The sequence below is a fragment of the Oryzias melastigma genome, linkage group LG9 (genome assembly GCF_002922805.2).
Source record: "Oryzias melastigma strain HK-1 linkage group LG9, ASM292280v2, whole genome shotgun sequence".
In the NCBI taxonomy this organism is placed as follows: domain Eukaryota; kingdom Metazoa; phylum Chordata; class Actinopteri; order Beloniformes; family Adrianichthyidae; genus Oryzias; species Oryzias melastigma.
Genome location: NC_050520.1, coordinates 6,137,504 through 6,157,562, shown reverse-complemented (window position 1 = coordinate 6,157,562; position 20,059 = coordinate 6,137,504). Strand labels below are relative to the sequence as shown.

At 35.4% G+C, this 20,059-nt stretch overlaps 1 protein-coding gene across 1 annotated transcript; it reads left to right on the top strand.

Annotated features, from left to right (window-relative positions):
* Positions 1-1,751: 1,751 nt before the first annotated feature.
* psat1 (phosphoserine aminotransferase 1) lies at positions 1,752-10,740 on the top strand. The gene is made up of 9 exons (XM_024275377.1): positions 1,752-1,947; positions 4,955-5,015; positions 5,116-5,185; positions 5,257-5,462; positions 7,551-7,723; positions 7,802-7,971; positions 8,182-8,310; positions 10,144-10,281; positions 10,364-10,740. Exons 1-9 carry the CDS (start codon positions 1,891-1,893, stop codon positions 10,464-10,466), a joined length of 1,107 nt encoding a protein of 368 aa, XP_024131145.1. The 5' UTR covers positions 1,752-1,890; the 3' UTR covers positions 10,467-10,740.
* The last annotated feature ends 9,319 nt before the right edge of the window (positions 10,741-20,059 follow it).

Below are 20,059 nucleotides of genomic sequence, written 5' to 3'. Positions count from 1 at the left end.
AAGGTATTGAGGTACTTCCTAAACAAATCGTGCATCGTCTGTAGAAGACTTGCAATACTTTAACTTATACTCAAGTACACCTAATAAGATAATCTGCAAGTGTACTACTTTTCCAAACGTTTTTGGATTTTTTAATTAGCAAAACTTAAAAGGTGTGATTATTGTTTTTTTTTATTTAATTCTTCAATCAAGATATTTCTAAAAATATATATTAAGAGTAATAGTAGTAATAGTAGTCATAGCAGTAGTACTCATAGTAACAGTAGTAATAGTAGCACTAAAAGTAATAATAATGGTAGTACTAGCAGCAATAGTAGTACTAACAGCAATAGTAATGATAGTAGTATTAGTATTTGTAGTACTAATAGTAGTATTAGTAGTGATAGTGCTAATAGTAATAACAATGATAGTATTAGTAGTAGTACTAAAAGTAAAGATATTAGTATTAGTAGAGATAGTACTAATAGTAAACGCAGTGATGGAATTAGTAGTGGTATTAATAGCAATAGTAGTACTAACAGCAATATTAATGATAATAGTATTAGTAGTTGTAGTACTAGCAATGATAGTATTAGTAGTTGTACTAAAAGTAAAGATATTACTATTAGTGCTACTAATAGTAATGATGGTATTAGTAGTGGCATTAATAGCAATAGTAAGTACTAGCAGCAATAGTAATGATAGTAGTATTAGTAGATGTAGCACTAATAGAGGTATTAGTAGTGATAGCTCTAATAGTAATAGCAATGATAGTATTAGCAGTAGTACTAAAAGTAAAGATAGTTTTATTAGTAGTGATAGCACTAATAGTAATAGCAATGATAGTATTAGTACTGGTATCAATACCAATAGCAATGATAGTAGTAGTAGTTCTAATAGTAATAGTAATGATAGTATTAGTAGCAGTAGTGATAATAATAGTAATAATATTATTATTATTGTAGTAGTAGTTAGTTGTAGTACTAATACTAAGAGTTATGATAGTGTTAGTAGTGCTAGTACTAATAGTAATAGATATGATTGCATTTTTAGTAGTAGTACTAATGGTTATGGTAGCAATGTGGTAACTCTGCTGAAGTAATATTCATTCATTCATTCATCTTCCAGACCGCTTCATCCCTATCGGGGTGGCGGGGGTGCCGGAGCCTATCCCGGCTACTGATGGGCGAAGGCGGGGTACACCCTGGACAGGTCACCAGTCTGTCTCAGGGCCTCAATCACACACCCATCCACTCTCACATTCACACCTAGGGACAATTTAGAGTCACCAATTAACCTATGAAGCATGTTTTTGGACGGTGGGAGGAAGCCGGAGTCCCCGGTGAAAACCCACGCATGCACGGGGAGAACATGCAAACTCCACACAGAAAGGTCCCAGCCGGGATTCGAACCGGGGCCTTCTCACTGTGAGGCAAGAGCGCTAACCACTGCGCCACTGCGCCACCGTGCAGCCCTGAAGTAATATTACTAATAGTAATTCTTACGGTAACTTAATTCTACTAATGTTACTACCATTAATAGTAATTGTAGTACTAATGGTATAAGTGATGGTAGTACTAGTAATAGCAGTGGTAAAATAAATTGTGATAGGATAATAGTAGTACTACTACTACTAGAAGTAGTTGTTGTTATTATTTGTAGTTGTGGTGAATAAAGTCCAGAATCCATGTAAAAGTTTAAGTACAGTCTGTTTCAAACCGAAGAATGAGTAACCGGTTTGGTTTCCTACATTACGAGGAGGCCGTGAACGCAGCACGTTATGCAAGCTTTTCACCGGCTGTGAGTCCAGACTGAGGGAGACCCTCTCACACTGCGGCGCACGCGGGCACAAACAGCATCACCTTCATCACCTTCATCACCTCACCATCACGCCGCAGTTTGCTAAAAGCCATGGAGAAGAAACGAACCCTCAACTTTGGCGCCGGACCCGCAAAACTGCCTCAGTCTGTGAGTTTGCGCGTTCAAGTCGCTCTGATAAATCAGCGCCAAACAAGCTAATTCTGATCCAGCTCAATGCGGGATGTGACTCTAGAAATCATTACTAATGAAGTTTGTTCGTGCAGATGTGCGCTTGTTAATGCACTTTGCACCTGTTTTAATGCGTTTGTTTTAAACGGGGAAGAGTTCCGCGTGTTTCACTGCGCTGTTTGCCGTGTATTTCGAGTTTTGCCAGCTTCTTGTGTAATACACGCCGTTTTTTAAAGTTTAGCTAAAAGCTGGACTTCTGCCAGCAGCTGCAGCAGACAGAAAACTGTAAGCTGAGTTGCATCAGCCTCATTCATTCATGTGGAAACCTGCTGCTTTGTGCCCAATCACCGCTGCAGCACCGCATCCAGCCGCTAGATGGCGGAAAAAACAACAGAGAAAGAAAACTGATTCAACTTTACAGATTTTGTTGTCTGGGCTTGAATCCACAACTTTTTTCTTCTATTTTATTATCTGATCATTAATCTTGTTAGGTTTTATGCTCCTCAAATCCAATTATTTCCAAGTTGCCTTCATGTGATTCAGTTAAAACGACCTCTCAGGCTGAGGTGTCACACAGAAAGCACACTTAAGGCAAGTTGTGTTTGCCTTACGTTAAATGCATCTGTGGGTGAAATACAGCCATCTTTGCAGTTACCACCTCCACTGATCACCATAGCAACAGATGAAGATCACAGTTTAAATCTAATGATGCTGAGAAGAAACTCTCTGAACATCCACATAAACAAATTTAGGAGTTGTTTCCATAATCAAAAAATATGATTATTATTTTTTTTTAAGTTTTCAATTCTTAATGTTTATCCTTCAATTTAATTTCATTTTATGATGTCTTTTTACTACAATCTGATTTTTTTTAGGTCAATTAAGTCATAAAGGCTTGCTACAAACAACAGAAAAACATTATGCTACATAACATCTGTGACTCGGTACATAAAACTAATCATATTTTTTTATTTAAGGAATGAATTTGACTTATTTTGTATCCCACACACACACAATTGTTTTATTGGCTGTTTTTTATTTTTATTTTTGTAAAAAAATGTGGACAGATTGTCCCCTGTTACTGTGTAGTCCTAACTTGTAATTGGCAAAACGATAATGATAATAATTACATTTTAGCGCTTAGGCAAAAAATATGATTATTTTGTTGTAGGGATGCACCAAAATTAATACTTGTGTCTGAAGCTGAATAATAATAAAAATAATTAGTCGAATAGTTATAAAATATGGATGTTTTGTTTTTCATAGTGTCTTAAATATAGCATAAATGGCTAAGAATACATTTTAGACATGTTTTTAAAAGGAAGTAAGTGTTTATATCATATCAAAAATTACTTTTAGCAGTAGATGGGCTAATAAAACAAACAGAAAATATTTGTCCAGTTGCTTTGATTTACAGCAGATACATTCAAATTTCTGCCATGGCACCTGGTGCTCATCATCATTTATCTTACAAAACAAAATTTTTGCAATTTGATAGTCTATGGAAACACAGTTATAGCATGTAAGTCAACCTAGGGCTGAGGGAGAAGGAGAGTATTCGGATCGGGCCTAAACTCCATCACCTTTGGCACTACTATTTGCAAACTTCTTTGTTTTTTCTAACACGCTGCTAGCTTTCCTTTTGGTTGCAGCAGTCTCTCTCTCTCTCTTGTATTTGTTGTTCTGTTTTGGGTGTTTAAATAAAATACTCATGCAGTGGTGCCAAAGGTTTTAGCAGACGTACCATCTCTTGATAATTTAGGTCCACATTTGAAACAAATTAAAGCTCCTGTGTCACTCCCAGTCACTTTAAAACACTTCCAGACTACCAACAGTCTGAAAATCATCGATGCCCGTTGATTAACTTGCATCATCGCATCATGATGCGGCTTTACTTAAACTCACTCCCACAAAAGGCAAAAAATTGACTTAATTTTAATGGAAAATTTGGCAAAATATATATTTAGTGACCAAATATGGTGCATCCCTATGTTATTTATCCATCCATCCATCCATCTTCTTGGCCGCTTCTTCCCTTTCGGGGTCGCGGGGGTGCCGGAGCCTATCCCGGCTACTGAAGGGCGAAGGCGGGGTACACCCTGGACAGGTCGCCAGTCTGTCGCAGGGCCTCAATCACACACACATCCACTCTCACAGTCACACCTAGGGGCAATTTAGAGTCGCCAATTAACCTATGAAGCATGTTTTTGGACGGTGGGAGGAAGCCGGAGTCCCAGGTGAAAACCCACGCATGCACGGGGAGAACATGCAAACTCCACACAGAAAGGTCCCAGCCGGGATTCGAACCGGGGCCTTCTCGCTGTGAGGCAAGAGCGCTAACCACTGCGCCACCGTGCAGCCCTATGTTATTTATGTCTTGAATTTTTATAGAAAATGTTAGATTTTTTTTAGCAGAATTACATTTTCCTTGACATAAATGCACTATTTACCCATTAAGAAAGTTACATTAAAAAACGTAAAAGTTTTACACTTTTTAGAAATACATCTTAAGATTGATGTAATATTCTCAAATATTGTCTGTGTTTTCTGTATTTAAACTATAAGGTAAGTTTAAACTTTTCACTGCATAAGATTCGACTTATGGGATAAAAAGCACTTGAGTCAAAAATGAACTTTTCCTGAATTATCATAAGAACGTAAAAGTGTTCCTATAGCAATACAATCTCTTTATGCCCTTTCAACTTTAGTAGCTTTGCCTTTCTAACCTCCTTAGATTTATTTTAGGCAATTTTAGCAAAAGGAAAACATGAATAAAAATGTATAGATATGAATTTAATCTATTTAAGATGTTAATAAAATAAGATGATTCTATTGTTGTGACATTATTATTGCTTCTAATCATAGATAGAGATATTTACAGTATGGATACAGAACACACATGGCACGTAGAATCCATTAAACTTAATGGGTAAATAAATAAATAAATTGATTATTCTTCTGCGTGTTCTGACGTGATGGGTTGCAGGTTCTTCTCCAAGCGCAGAAGGAGCTGCTGGACTACAGCGGCATCGGTATTAGTGTTCTTGGTGAGTAGAATCCATCCATCAAGCTTCAATCTGTCACAAATCTGGGGTTTGGGGGGGAAAAAAGTCTGGATTTCAAATGGAATTCTTCTCTTTAAATCAGAGATGAGTCACCGTTCCTCAGACTTCAACAAAATCATCAACAAGACAGAAAGTCTTCTGCGAGAGTTGTTGTAAGTGACTCTTGTTGCAGCTCTTGAAATCCGAAAACTCTCTCCTAAAAGTCTGACGTGTTCTTCCCCAGAAACATCCCAGACAACTATAAGGTGCTGTTCCTGCAGGGTGGGGGGTCCGGACAGTTCAGCGCCGTTCCTCTCAACCTGATTGGGCTCAAAGAGGACCGATGCGCCGACTACATCGTGACCGGCACGTGGTCGGCCAAGGCGGCTAAAGAAGCAGAGAAGTACGGCAAAGTCCGCGTCGTCCACCCGAAGATGGACAGTTACACCAGTGAGTTCACACGGAAACATTCGACGGGTTTTAGTTTTTATGAGGAGGGTAATTTCATTCGGGTCACACCAAGACAGTCCGACAGAAACCTGGCAGCTGCTCCAGGCTGTTGCATAACACACAATGGAGCAGTCACCAGTGAAAGGCGGAGGGATTTTCCACATGGTTGTGTCTGATGGGAGTTTTCACAGCAACTCGTCCACAATGAGTGTTTGTCGGAGGAAATTATATGTCGTGATTATCGACCAACTTCTCACCTGAACAGAGAAAGAAAGGTGGGACTCTCAGGTGTTAGGAAACTTACAGCATAGCCAGACATGTTTTTACAACTATTTTCTGGTTTTATGTACAAAATAGGCAGCAACTTCCATTGAAAAGTCTATGTTGATGCATGTTTGAGGCTTTTTTGTTCAAGATTCTTGTTGGCTACACGAGTTTTCACGACTGTTTTCAGGTTCTACGTACAAAACAGGCAGCCACTTTAAATAAAAAGCCTCTGTTGGTCAGTGTTTTAGGCTTTCACGTTCAAAAGTCTCATATAACCCATAGCTACACAAGTTTTTACGTACAAAACATGCAACTACTTAAAGTGAAAAGTCTATGGTGATGCGTGTTTTTGTGTTCAAAACTCTCATGTAACTATACAAGATTTTACGACTATTCACAGGTTCTACCTACAAAATACGCAGTCACCTCCTATGAAAAGTCTATGTTGATGTGTGTTTTGGGCTTTTGTGCCTAAAACTCTCGTATCACCCATAGCTACATAAGTTTTTGCAACAGTTTTAAGGTCCTATATACAAAATGCGCAGCCATTTCCAATAAGAAAATCTATGTTTATGTGTGTTTTAGGTTTTGTTTTCAAAACTCTCATATAACCCAAAGCTACACAAGTTTTTACGTACTAAACACGCTACTACTTCCATTAAAAAGTTTATGCTAATTGATGTTTGGGGCATTCACGTTCAAAACTCTTGTTTAATGTGTAGCTATACAAGTTTTTAACGACTGTTCTTTAGGTTCTACTTACAAAATGCATTACAACCTCCAATGAAAAGTATATATTGATGCGTATTTTGGTATTTTGTGTTTAAAAGTCTGGTGGACAAGTTCTTATGACCGTTACTTAAGTTATACGAACAAAATGTGTCGTTATTGAACGCACGATGCCAGTTTAACCATGTCGAAGTTTGACCTATCAGGAACTCAGATTTGGTAGTGATGTATGGATTTGAATTATCTGGTGAACCCAGACACGGCATCCAGCCTGAAGAAGTCTGCGGTTGTTTTTCAACCAAAAATAGACCAAGAACTCTCTCCTGAGATGACGGGAATCCATATTCATAATTAACAGGACAGTTTTTTAGTTTTTTTTTGGCCAAATTGCGAGATTTGTGCCGCTTAACCATTTCACACCAAGTCTCTTCCAAATGTCAGAGGCAGACATTTGCTAGTAAACAGTAAAAAAACAAAGAAGTAGCCCCTCCCTGCTTGTCCAGTGTGAACACCATTGGCATCAAATCCCTGCTTAAAAATTAAAGATGATTACTCTTTCGCAGATTTTGACTGTTGTAGTTTATTTTACAAGATAACTCAAGGGATAAACAAAGGGAAAGCTGTATTTTCTTGAACAAAACTCTTGTTTCAGCTTTCTAATGTAAAAATGAGTTTAGAGGAGAGGCTGAATTTAAACCCAAGCGTCTCATCTCATTGGTGAAGCATGGCAGTGGTAGTGTCATGATTTGGATCTGTTTTATTGTCTTTTTTTTCATCACTAAAAAAATTAGGAACTCTAATTTACAGCATTTGAGTCAACTTGAATGAACTTTGATGAAAATGTTGTTTTAAAAAGTTCTTATGGCATTTTTCTGGTAATTGAGGACATATATAAAGTAAATTAAGCTTAAATATGTGTCTTTGTTCAAATTGTTATGAATCAGGAGCAGAAAAAAAAAATCATAATTAAAACACCAAAAAATGTTACTTTGCTAAATAACATTAAAGTGAAAGTATCTGAGATCAGTTGAAAAAATATGGTTTTCTTACTCTTATATTTTATTATCTCTTTCCCCCATCGATGGTCTTCAGAAATTCCCGAGCCCAGCAGCTGGACCCTGAACCCCTCGGCCTCATACGTGTACTACTGCTGCAACGAGACCGTGCACGGCGTGGAGTACCACTTCACTCCCGAGACCAACGGGGCGGTACTCGTCAGCGACATGTCCTCCAACTTCCTGTCGCGACCTGTAGACGTGTCGAAGGTGAGACGCGGGCTCCTCCGCAGCCTCAGAGACGGCGCCGCATACTCGAGTCTGAATCTTTGTGCTGGCGTTGTGCAGTTTGGACTCATTTTCGCCGGCGCTCAGAAGAACGTGGGTTGTGCTGGTGTGACCGTGGTCATCGTGAGGGAAGATTTGATAGGCCACGCCCTGAAAGAGTGCCCCATCGTTCTGGACTACAAGGTGCAGGTGGAAATGAACTCCCTGTACAACACTCCTCCATGTTTCAGGTACTCATGATGATACAAACTTTGACATTTCTTTTTCCAGTCTTAACATGAGCTAAAGTCTTTTAGGTAGTAATATTCATCTTTACTAATCAAATGTGTGTCTTACCACAAATATATCACACATGAGAAGAAATGACAGATTTATGAACATTTTAGTTTGTAAAATTGTAACAAAAATTGTGATTGTTCAAATTTCACTCTTGGTTTCAGCATTTACATCATGAGTCTCGTTCTGGAGTGGATCAAGAACAATGGTGGCAGCGCCGCCATGGAGACGCTGAACAAGCAGAAGTCCTCCATCATTTATGACATCATCAACGCTTCAAATGGTTTCTATGTGTAAGTATGGAAAAAATCGATCTTTTTAATCCTCAAAATTGGCCACTGTTATTTATGTATTTATGATTTTTTTCTATATTTTTACTCTCATTATTTGTCTGCTGTTAATTGGTGCTCACCAAAATGATCAAACAACTAAAAATTCATTTAATTTTAAAAGTCCAGAAAAAATATGTAAGTGTTCAACCAGAGAACCACCAGATTTCCCACCTTACCTGAACGCACACAGTTTATCAGTTAATCAAAGTTCTTAAGAAAAACTATAAACCGTTTTTTACATATCATATATTAAAATAAATCCATTTTTAACATTTATTTTAGTGGCAAACCTTCACTATTTGATGTCACACAGACAATGATCAATCATAGAACTAAAAATAATTGATTTTCATTAAACTTTCCAGGTATTTGATCAATAATAGCCTATTACAGTTTTATTATGGGGCACATTTGATTTCTGAAGCATTCTGACACTTTCTCCTTAAACTTTTAAGTCAATGTGGAACTCTAAATAAAACATGGATTTAAGATCTAGAAAATTAGTCAAACTGCAAAGTGTAAAGCTCTTTTTAAATTTGTGACACATTTTTTGCTTTAACATTTATTACGTGTTTTTTTGTTTTGTGTTAAATATTCATGTTTTTAAACAATAAAATAAATGATCCAACATGTTGTTTCCCAGAAATGAAAATTACTTTGATGGAAAAAAAGAGAAGGAAGGCAAATGATGTTGAGGTTGGAGATCTATAGAGGAAAAGCAGACAGGAGGTTCATGGATGTGTGAGGGGGAGGATGTGGAGGAGGGGGTTAGATGGAGGCAGATCTGGCAACCCTAAAAGAAAGGAATGAAAATAAAGTTTCAAACTTATGTTTAAGTTCAAAATGAGTCCATGAACTTCTGCATTTTATTTAGCTAAGTTCCCCTGAGAGTTGCCCTTCAAAATAAAAGCCCAGTTTTGTGTGATTGTGTGATGAAAATGTCTGTAGACGAGTCTGGATGTTGTGCAGTCATATAACAAAGTTCCTTACCTGTTAAAGATTTAATGAAAGTTCAAATTAACCCTGGAGAACCCATTGTGTGAACTTTGACCACAGTTATTTATTTACTTTTAGTTTTTTGTTAACTGCTGCTACCCAAAATGAAAAAAATAATTTTATAAGCACTGAAGGAAATTGTTCTGGGGTTTTCCAGCATATACACCCAAAACACCCAAAACACAAACTGCTCGACTAACTGGTTAAATTGGTATCATGATTACAGCCTCTACTGATGAAGATGATGCAGCACTTTGAAGTTCTACCAATAAATATTTGTTTTCTGGTTTCAAAGTAGCAGTATATGTATGATTAAAGCTTAATCTTCTGTTGTAACCATTAATGCATTCTGCATTAATAAACATAAATAAACAAATTTACTAAAAACTTAGTATAAAAAAACTGACTATAAATAAACTTACATAAATAATACATAAATGATACATAAATATACTTTATATTGGTAAAACTTTGTATGAAGGAACTAAAGAATAAAATAAAACAAAATCATAGTTCTTCAAAATTATTGTTTAAAGTGTAGGCAATCATCCTATTTTTACGAGGAAAAAAATTAAAAAATAGATTCCATTTCATAATCAAACGCCATTTTGAAAACCAATATTTTAAAAATGGTTCATTATAATTCTAATCACAAAATCAAATCTTTGTTTGTGGTTTGTGGTGACAAAACTGGGTTATTTTCTGTGCTAAAGCAGAAAAAAACACATTTATTGTTACATTAACTGTAACAGGAACTGACTGAAGCACAAAGTGAAAGTGTTGCGTCGACATGTCCAGGTGTCCTGTAGACTCGGCCTGTCGAAGCCGCATGAACGTTCCTTTCCGAGTCGGCAAGAAAGAAGGAGATGAGGCCTTGGAAAAGAAGTTTCTGGAAGGAGCATCCAAACGTGGAATGATCTCACTGAAAGGACACAGGTCAGTTCTACTAAAATATAACCCCAGTGATGTTTAACTTCAGCTGTGAGGATTGGAGGTCAGTGTTTGTCTCCCCCTGCAGGTCGGTGGGAGGAATGCGGGCGTCTCTGTATAACGCCGTAACGCTGGAGGACACTGAAGCTCTGGCGGACTACATGAGGGAATTCCTCAAAGAGCATCAATGAATGCAGATGGACTGCTCCATCATACTGTAGAACTCAACTTTAGCTTTAACATAAAATAAAAACTTTAGATTTAGTTAAAAATTGATTTTGGATTGGGAACATTGAAGATCCATCCTTTTTTTTAAATCAAAGCCATCATTAGATAAGATCTTTTCTTACATAAATGTTTAGAAGAACTTAAAAAAATGTTTAGACTAACATCATTGTAATGTAAAAAAGTCACTTAAAATATGTAAATTTACAAACTAATAAATGATTTTGCGTCTCGCTTAAAGTTTTCTTGAAGAAACATGATGTTTTGCAAATAAATGCATTTTTTATTCAAGATGTGATTGTAAATCACAGAAAACATTACAGACATTTTTATTAGAATTTATTTATTTATTTAGCACAAATCAAACATGTAACTTATAACAATAAAATACAAAGGAGAACAGAGGATAACATTGTACATGGATTAAATGAATAAAATGAGTGTGCATGGAGTGAAAGAAGCTAAAAGGCTTTTAAAGAGCAAGAACATTCTACAGATTGGAATTATATATACCGGTAGTCAGAGTTGTCAGGTTGATATCTCACTGACAGCAATTCATCAGGAGCTACAAAGTCTCACTTTACCCAAAGTAAGAAACTCTTTGTTTTTATGTAATTGCTACTATTGTTATAAAAATGAATATAAAGGAAAAAACGTTTTTTAAAAATATTTGAGACAGTTTACAACTATCACAGAAGTTTAAATGACTTCCTTTCAAAATAAAAGACCCTGTAGGATAATCTCAATGCAGCATAAATAGTTGTAGGTAGGGCAATGTCAGCAGTGAAAGAAAACAGTTAATTTTACCGTTTGTGGTGCTTCTCAGAATTTATCTTTTATTGATTTTATCTGGTGTTAATCTCTCTTATTTATACACTTTATCTTTAATTATTTTTACCTTTTAGCTGTTTTTTTAATTGTTTTTTTGAGCTTTTGGCGTATGAGGTCATTTTAAGGCGCCATAAAACCTTAAAGTAATAAAGTGAACCTTTCTGGATTTTTTTGAAACAAATGGCACAATTAAAGTCTTAATTTGTTGAAAATGAAATCAAAAATGCGCCTTATAATCTGGTTGCGCTTACTGACCTCTTATTTATTTTCGGAGGTACACGGCGCAGAAAAGTTTACTAAAATATTTCAGGACAACTTTTGATCCTATCCTTTAACTGTTGAATGAGTTTAATAAAGTTTGAGTTTTTAGTTATATTTTTTTTCACTTTACTACTTCATTACTTTTTGCTTTGCAGTTAAATTTTAAAACAAAAATCAATTTTTTTCTGTTAATTGAAGGGCTGCAGGTTGCAGACTCCTGGTTTAGACTTTTTTTTTTCTTTAGCAGAAAGTGCAACCGATGAATTTACAAAAACACCTGAAACTAGAAAAAAAAAATGTGGTGACCTGCAACATATTAAAAATATCTCTACAAAAATATTCTAAACGGTAGAATCATTACATTTTTGCAAAATATAAAGTAAAGGTGGTGGTTATTAGTAGAATATAACAAATATTCAGCTGATGCAAATATATTCAACTGAAGAAAATGCTTAAAATTAACACATCAAAAAACGAATGTTGTCTTTACACCAGCTGACCGCTAGGTGGGAGTGTTACACCATAAAGATATTTGTCTTTTCTGTTCAGATCTCAGCTGTGAGGGATTTCTGATGTTGGCCACAACTCTGATACAGCAACTTAAAAAAATAAAAAAAAGGTTTCTGATTATTTGCTGCTGATTTGGACATTTTTTATGATAATTTTCATATTTTTTTCTAGCTTTTATTGGCAATTACATAATCAGCCTGATAATTATTGTGCATACAGTTTGCAACATGTTGTTAAAAACAAGGCCAAAAACACAAACAACTTCAGCTATTTTATTTTTTCTGATGCACAATGCTGCATTTTGCATTATTAGTGCAAATATTGGGTTATCATTATTTAATAATAAAATATAAAGCTCTTGAATGATCTGTAAACATATAACCCAATAACTGAAATTGGACATTTTACTGGACAAATGAGTTTTGGTCAAAAAGAGTAGAAAATATCCTAAATAAGTTAAGTTTGAAAATATTTAAAAGTGCATTTATGGTTTACCTGTAATCTTTAAGTCTCTCTATGACTATCCATGCATACAAATGAAATATTTTAGTGATATAAAGATTCTCATTGTAGAGCTTCAGTATAAAATATAGAGCTAAATTAAAAGAGTAACTTAGAATTATAGCATTTATTTTACAAATACATTATTTAATTTACCAAACTGAATCTTTAAAGAAATAATGTTCAATAAAACTCTTCAAATTTAGTCGATCCTTGTCCTGCTTCTGACCACAGGGGGGGAAAAAAATGTGCGTTTCTTTTAGTTTCATTTTGAAATGTAATGAAACACCAGGTAAAGGTGATCCACTCGTTATTATTTTATATGACACCCTGTATGATTCTTTCCAAAAAGTAATTTTGGCTGTTGGCAAATATCAATACCAAAAAATGGGAGGAGAACTGAATCCTGGTGTTGACCTTAGGCACCAAGGGAGGGAGGTGTTGGACCTGTTCTGGAGCTTTGTGTGCAGAAATCTTCCAGACTCAGATATTGCCTAATGCCAGACGTGTCAAAATGATAAGAAAGTGTGATTTTACATTTTCTTCTAAATGTCATTTCAGGAAGATCTTTTCTTAGTTCATGTATTGTTTTTTTTCAAATTCAGCTTTAAAGGACGTTGTGACCTGATCATCAACAGACTGCTCGGTGTTGTATTTTTGTCATCAGACAAAGCGTTCTTTCTCTGTAGTTTCATTTGTTAGTGCAGTGAAAGATCTGCATGTTCTGCAGATCAACAGATGATTCTCCTGTTGAAGCTGATTTTTTCCCCCTGCGGTAATTTCACTTCACAGTCACCATGAAGCAAAATAAAGGAAGTCAAGCAATGACTGAAATAAATGTATAGTATTTACAGCAACTGAATTAACATGCATTCACCTGCTGGTTTAAATGGGGAAAGACTCGTTTGACTTTTGGACTATGGTTAGCATGCTAATGCTATTTATAAAACAAGCTTTGGATATAGTAATGAATGTAGTTTTGAATGTTTTGGACCCCCTTGAAAATGAGATGTTGCATCTCAAGGGGCCTTCCATAAATAAATAAATAAATAAATGAAATGTAGTAAATGCAATTAAAAAAAAAAATTCTTATCCCAGCTCCATAAACATGTTAATATTTATAGTTAGAACAGCAATGATTTACAACTCTAAACTTTGAGATTTGCAGACTGATTGAAATCCTTTTAAAAAGGACAGATTCTTTCATTTGTTCTTGTAGCAATATTTCTACGGTGGCCTTGAAGTAAAAAAATCAAATCAGCAAATCGTGTAACTCAAAAATATATTAAACAAAAAAAAAAAACAAACAAACAAAAAAACAGCAACACAGTTTAAAAAAAAAAATTCGGAAACATTTTGCAAAACAAAAGTCATTTCCAGAAATCAAAATTAAATGATAAAAAATGAGACACAATAACAAACTCAAACTCGTTGATTGAATAATTATGTTTGTCAACTGAAAGTTATTTGACATGAAGTGATTCTGTGAATCATCATCCAATCAGCTGTTCTCTAATTTCCACATTTTCTGGTTCTGGTTCTTTATTCAAGTTGTTGTCAATCAGCAGCAGACAAAAATGCAGCTTGATAAGACTTGTAGCAGAGACGTGGGAGCTCTCTGCTCTGCTTCATTCTGATGCATCCATTTATAAACAAATACATCCATGAGCATCTTTGTTGTCCTCACCCAAGCTGGTTTTTCTCTTAAAACTCCAAGATTTCTGGTCATTTCTGTTGCTCTGTTAATGTTCGGTTGGGATTGCAAGGGGCTTTAAGGATCACTTTGTAAACAAAGGGATGATGGGAAACAAGGGCAGGCTTGCCAATAGTCCCACCCACAAGTCAGAGGGGAATTTGAAATGAGCTCCCGCTGCTCTGCAAAAACTATGTCCTAAAAAAAGCTAAAATCACGATAAATATAAAATAAAAATAAAAAACCACTAGAACTGGTTTTACAACTTTCTCCAAAAGATGATCGGAGCGTAACTTTAAGCAAACGCAGCTGCAGTTCTGCAAGTATCCACAAGAGAAGAGGTGGGCAACTATTTAATCTGGCCCACCAAAATAGAATAAATTATGATGATAACCCTTATTATTGTTTTATTTTCTGATGGTGCACCATACATATCTTTAACTTTGTTTAGATGCATAAAATCATTCTGCATTCAGGAGATGTTGGAAGATTTGTTGGATTTTTTTTCAAAGTTCATGCATATTTTCATTTTTCCAATTATCCCAACACCAATTATGAACAAATCGCTTCTATAATATGCGTGATATCAACCCATTGTTGCAATTGGCACTAAAACGAGAACAAAAGTCACAGTTTTGACATGAACTCCAAAGTGTTGGAATTTAAAATAAATACGTTTATTTTCAAATTAAATTAAAACATGCTTTGTCCAGATTGCATGCTATTTGTTTCTCTTATGAGATGGATTATTAAACTCATTTACTCCTGTTTTTTCTTCAAATTTTAGGACCCTTTGTGGCCACTACGTCAAAAAGTTTGCCCACCTCTGCACTAGAGGCTTGCTACAAAATAAGTGATCAGGTGTCATAAAAAAATTAAACATAAATCCAGAAATGCTTAAAACTAATTTTTCATTGTTTGCTTGGCAGATATATTTAGTCATATTAAAGCTGGGAGTAGGTTTGTATGTTTATCCTTTTATTTCGGTTGATGTACCTCATTTGACAAACAATCGCCACACTGAGCATGTTGTATCATGAGGTAAGTCGTCACTGTTTAAATGTTGATTTGATCGAGTTTGTTGATGTCCTTTCCAACCATGACCTCAAAAACTGACCTTTAGGTCCACTCTGCTGCTTCTACACCATCAGCATTTTCAGGATCTGCTGGAATTGATATTTTTTCTTCTTTTTGCAAGTTTATTCTAAGATAATTATACCCAGAAATGTTTTATTATCCTAAACCACTTCCATCTTTTGTTGTTTTTTTGGTCCCACTTTAGTTGATGGGATCTTTTCTTTATTCACACAAATGCTTTTGAAATGTGGTTCAACATTGCTTTGATTGATAATTGTGAGGAAATCTCTCACTGCAGCCTCAGAAGTGCTAAATTGAAATCTCAAATTGTTTCCTATTTTTTTAATCTATTATTGATGTTGAAAAGTAGCACGCTATGTCATGTGGATGTTGAATTCATCCGAGTATCTGAGGAGATGTTGATGAAGCGTGCACGAATGTTAGTTTGTTAAAAAACATCCCGTTACTGATTACTTCCTGCTGAATTTTACATTCTCTTTCTTTTATTTTTCTGTTTAGCCATTAAGCCAAATGTTGAAATAAATTGTGCAATTCAAACATTTAAAATGAATCTGATGTTTGTAAAGTTAAACCAATCTTATAAAAATTTAAAAGTATCAGAAAATGTGTTGAATAAAATCAAGTTTTTCTAGCTCCTACTTTATTTGCCATTTTATTTTCCTTTAATTTCTCATTTTAAGTGAATTTCTAAAAAAAGGAGAATTTATGACGGGTTATGTTAAATATAAACTGTTACACTCTGTAATGAAATGCTTTTAATGCCTAAAATTCCATCTTTTAATTAAGACTATCAGGTTTTAAATTGATTTAAGGTTGAATGGTTTAACATTTTTGATGGAAAAATGTCTCAAAACTGAATTTCATGTGTGTTAGTTATTATTTGTACGTTTCCATGTCTGTATAATATACACTTCTACATCTCATTTTTTGAAATTCAAAGAAATATCTATTTCTCTTCTCACTAAACAATTTGATATTAGGTTTCCATTAACCGCACTATTATTTTTTAGCCCAGATTTGCGTGGATTCAGTCAAAATACCAAATTTCTAAGTCATTTTCCCCCCAAATTATCCCGGTGACCCCGCTGCTTCTCTCCCTCGAAGGAGAAAAAGGAAAGTGAAAAGATAAAAGGAGGCAGGCGGGCTTTGAAATGAGAGAAGAGTTAAAGCAGAGATGGGAGGTTGTGACAGGATTGTGTGGTGATTCTCGTTCTGTCAAGCCTGTTAATTTCAAGGTAATGCCACCGGCAGGCTGCGGTAAGACGGTGATAATGAAAAACACCGGGGAAGACAATATCAAATGGCTCCTCTACATCCTACAGTGGAGATTAGTCGACTCAAAAGTAGGGTGTCAGAGGTAGAGGAGGTGGAGGCAGGCTTTAGCGCTGCTGATTGAGTCTCATGTCAAGAGCTTCATGCATGCAGCATGAAAAGTTACTGTGACTGACATTCTTTACTCAGACACACACTCACACACACACGGCAGAACAGAAGCTGTTTTCCATAGATACACTACATATATGCGGCTGCATTTAAAACAGTCTTCACTGCGTCCAAAAGGTTTTCTTGAACTGCTTAATTCCTTTTCTATGGTTGAAATTTTTTTGGCTTCAAAGAATGCAAGAAGAAAATAGAAAACTTGAAACATATAGAAGGATATATAACAAAAGTAAGAGCAGTAAAAGCAAAATCTGCTCAGTTGAAAATGTTGCCAAGAATGACTGATGATTTTATTGGGGAAATATTTGAAGCAAAATATGAAAATTGCACATTAATGTTGGTGTTTGGTGTATTTTATGGCACCAACAAATGGGAAAATTAAGGTAAGACTGTTTAAAGGCCGACTCCAATCATCTTTTTAACCATTTTCGAAGCAGTGCTATTAATTCTAGTTATGTTGTTTTTAGCTAAACTTTTGTTTTTCTTTTCAAGTATCATTTTCCAGGACATATAGGTTCAGCAGAGTGCCAAAAATTAATTAGAAATTCACCTCTGAGTTAGAAGGAAGTAACCACACCCCACTTTACATTCTCTCCTGCTAGCTTACAGCTCCTCACAACCTTAACCTAACATGCAACAAAAACAGTGAGCAATGTTGGTACAGTTTTGAGCTTGAATGAGGAAATCAAAGACGATCATGGATCTATTTGCGGATAAATCAGAAGCAGAGCGAGGGCTTGGCGTTGTAGCAGCTACAAGTTTTTTCCAAATGACATTTTTTATTTGATTAACAGTGATTTAAATAATAAAATACACAGAAATCCAATTATGATCACATTTTTCATCAGAAAAATGCCACACGAACATGTTAAAACCTAAAAAACCATGATTTTCATCAGAAAAGGTCGTTGAGAAGTTAAGAATTTAAGGTTGGTTCATAATTTTAATGTTTAATGAATACTTCAAATATCTCACAAACGTTTAATCATAACTTTTAGATCGTTTTTTTGCTCTGTTTTGACATAATCACATTAATCTTAGTGTTTTTGTCATCACTTCAATGTTAAAAATGTTTTCCTATTTTTAAATCTGATGTAACAGTGTCACACAAAACTCACAATCACAGGAACTCTTGACATAAACGAATTACTGACTTTATTAATGTATTTATTTTGAAAGATTACAGTATTTATTATTCCCACAAAAGAGCTCATGTACTGGTAATTAAATGTGTTTTTTTTTTACTCAATTTACCTTTTCAAGGCACTTAATTAAAGTCCAGGGTGGCCATAAAGAAAAATATACAAGAAAAAGAAAATTAAGCTTCTAACGGATACAGTTTTAAATGTAATCTTGTTTTTTTTCTTTCTATTTTCTCCTGGTTCTTATTAAAAATCATTTGCTTTCCTCATTTCTCTGTTCCTCTTCTTGTGTGATTTTGCCTCATATTTCTTCACTCTCTTTTCAGTTTCTCATGTCAACACCATCTCTCTTTGTCCCGCTAACACCTTCTAATAAATTTCCATCTCAGGATCTCGTTTCTTTAAATCTATTTCGCAGCTTTTCCTTCCCGTGTGCGTGTCAGCCTCCTTTGTAAGCCCATTGGTACATAGGGCTAATCTTGTTAGCGCCAAATTCACTGTGTTCCGCTAGCTCCTCTTAATTGCTGTTGTGTTATTAATGAGTGGGGAGCGGGGAAATCGCTCTTAATTAGCTTGTCTCGTTGAAGCAGGCATTTCCAGTAAAGCGGTGGCGACGGCGCTCAGGCACAAACACACTGGGGATAATTAAAGCACTTCACTTGCAGGAGTATTTATCTAAACCACATAGCAACAAGCCGTTCCTACGATTAGCCTTGTCATTCATTAGCAGCAGAGGGCCATTAATTCGAGTGCCATAATACATTGTCATTTGCCCAGTCATTCATTACAAGCCGCTGGGGCTCAAACGTCCTAACTTGATGGTTTCCGAGTCATGACAAGGCACTAAACCTGTGTTTTTTTTTACTGTTTTACTGAGTCATTGTCACAATTTGTCCGCTTTATTTAGCTTGTTAACCACACATCCATAGAAAGTAAATAAAGGAGATCACATGAAATGTATATCATTCTTGTTAACAAAGGTGGACTGGAAGTGGTAACATGACCCACTTCTGCCAGGATATGACATCAATAAATTCAGAAGTTACTAACTCTATGTTAGCATGTGGTGGCCAGCGCTCAGAAAATACATAACACTGGTTTTACTTATATTTAGGTGTAAACTTATGTGTTTCTCCTCTGAACCACAAGCACTATGTGGATTGTGAGTGGTCTGTGTCCCTGGTCCTGCCAGCAAGATCATTTATAGCTTTGATTTCTGAGGAAAAATACATTTTAGGTCCTTAAAGCACGAACTGTTTGAACTGGTCTGGAGCTCCATGTGAGTTAATGTAACAATAGCTTTATCAAAGTGTTATTTACAAAGTGTAACATTGTATTAAAGTATAAAAAGTCTCCAGTTAGTGTAGGAAACCCTTCAAACACCGCTACACCTTCAAATGGGCCTACAATTGGAGCAATGGGGAGGAGTCAGAGGGGTAGGGAAGGATTTCTGATTCTGACTAAGACTTCCTCCTGGCCATAACCAGATATTGTCAATCCCCCCCCCCAAAATAATTAAAATATTTGTTAAAAATAGCAGTAAATATAAGAAGAAAAATGATAGTTTTCAAAATAAATGTAAAGAAGTCCTGATCTGAAAGACAAAAGTTCAATTAAAAAAGACCATAATGAAAAAAAAAAAGAGCAAACCAGGTCATAGTGGCGAAACATTATTATTGTTATTTTAATGATGGATATCATTACATCAGAGTAAATGGGATCTTTTTTACATGAGCGAAGAAATCTAGTTGGTAGCCAGTAAATTGAGTTTTATTTATTTATATTTATAAGAGATTCAGTGTGGAAGTCAAAATGTTGCACCTTTAGTAGAACAAACAAATCTGGATACTCTTGAGACTGTTCCACATTTTTAAAATGTATGTAAAATCTAAAGTAAAATTAATCGCTTTATGGAAATTCGCCACCATTAACATTTCTCATAATCATACCTCTCCCTATCATATAAAAGATAGATTTGTGAAAAAATAAACACTGATTTGATGTTTGCAACTCCCCCGGTGGTTATTAGTGGAACTGCGCCAAGCTCCAGTTAATTTACTATATGAAAGAGCTTCAGTCTGGA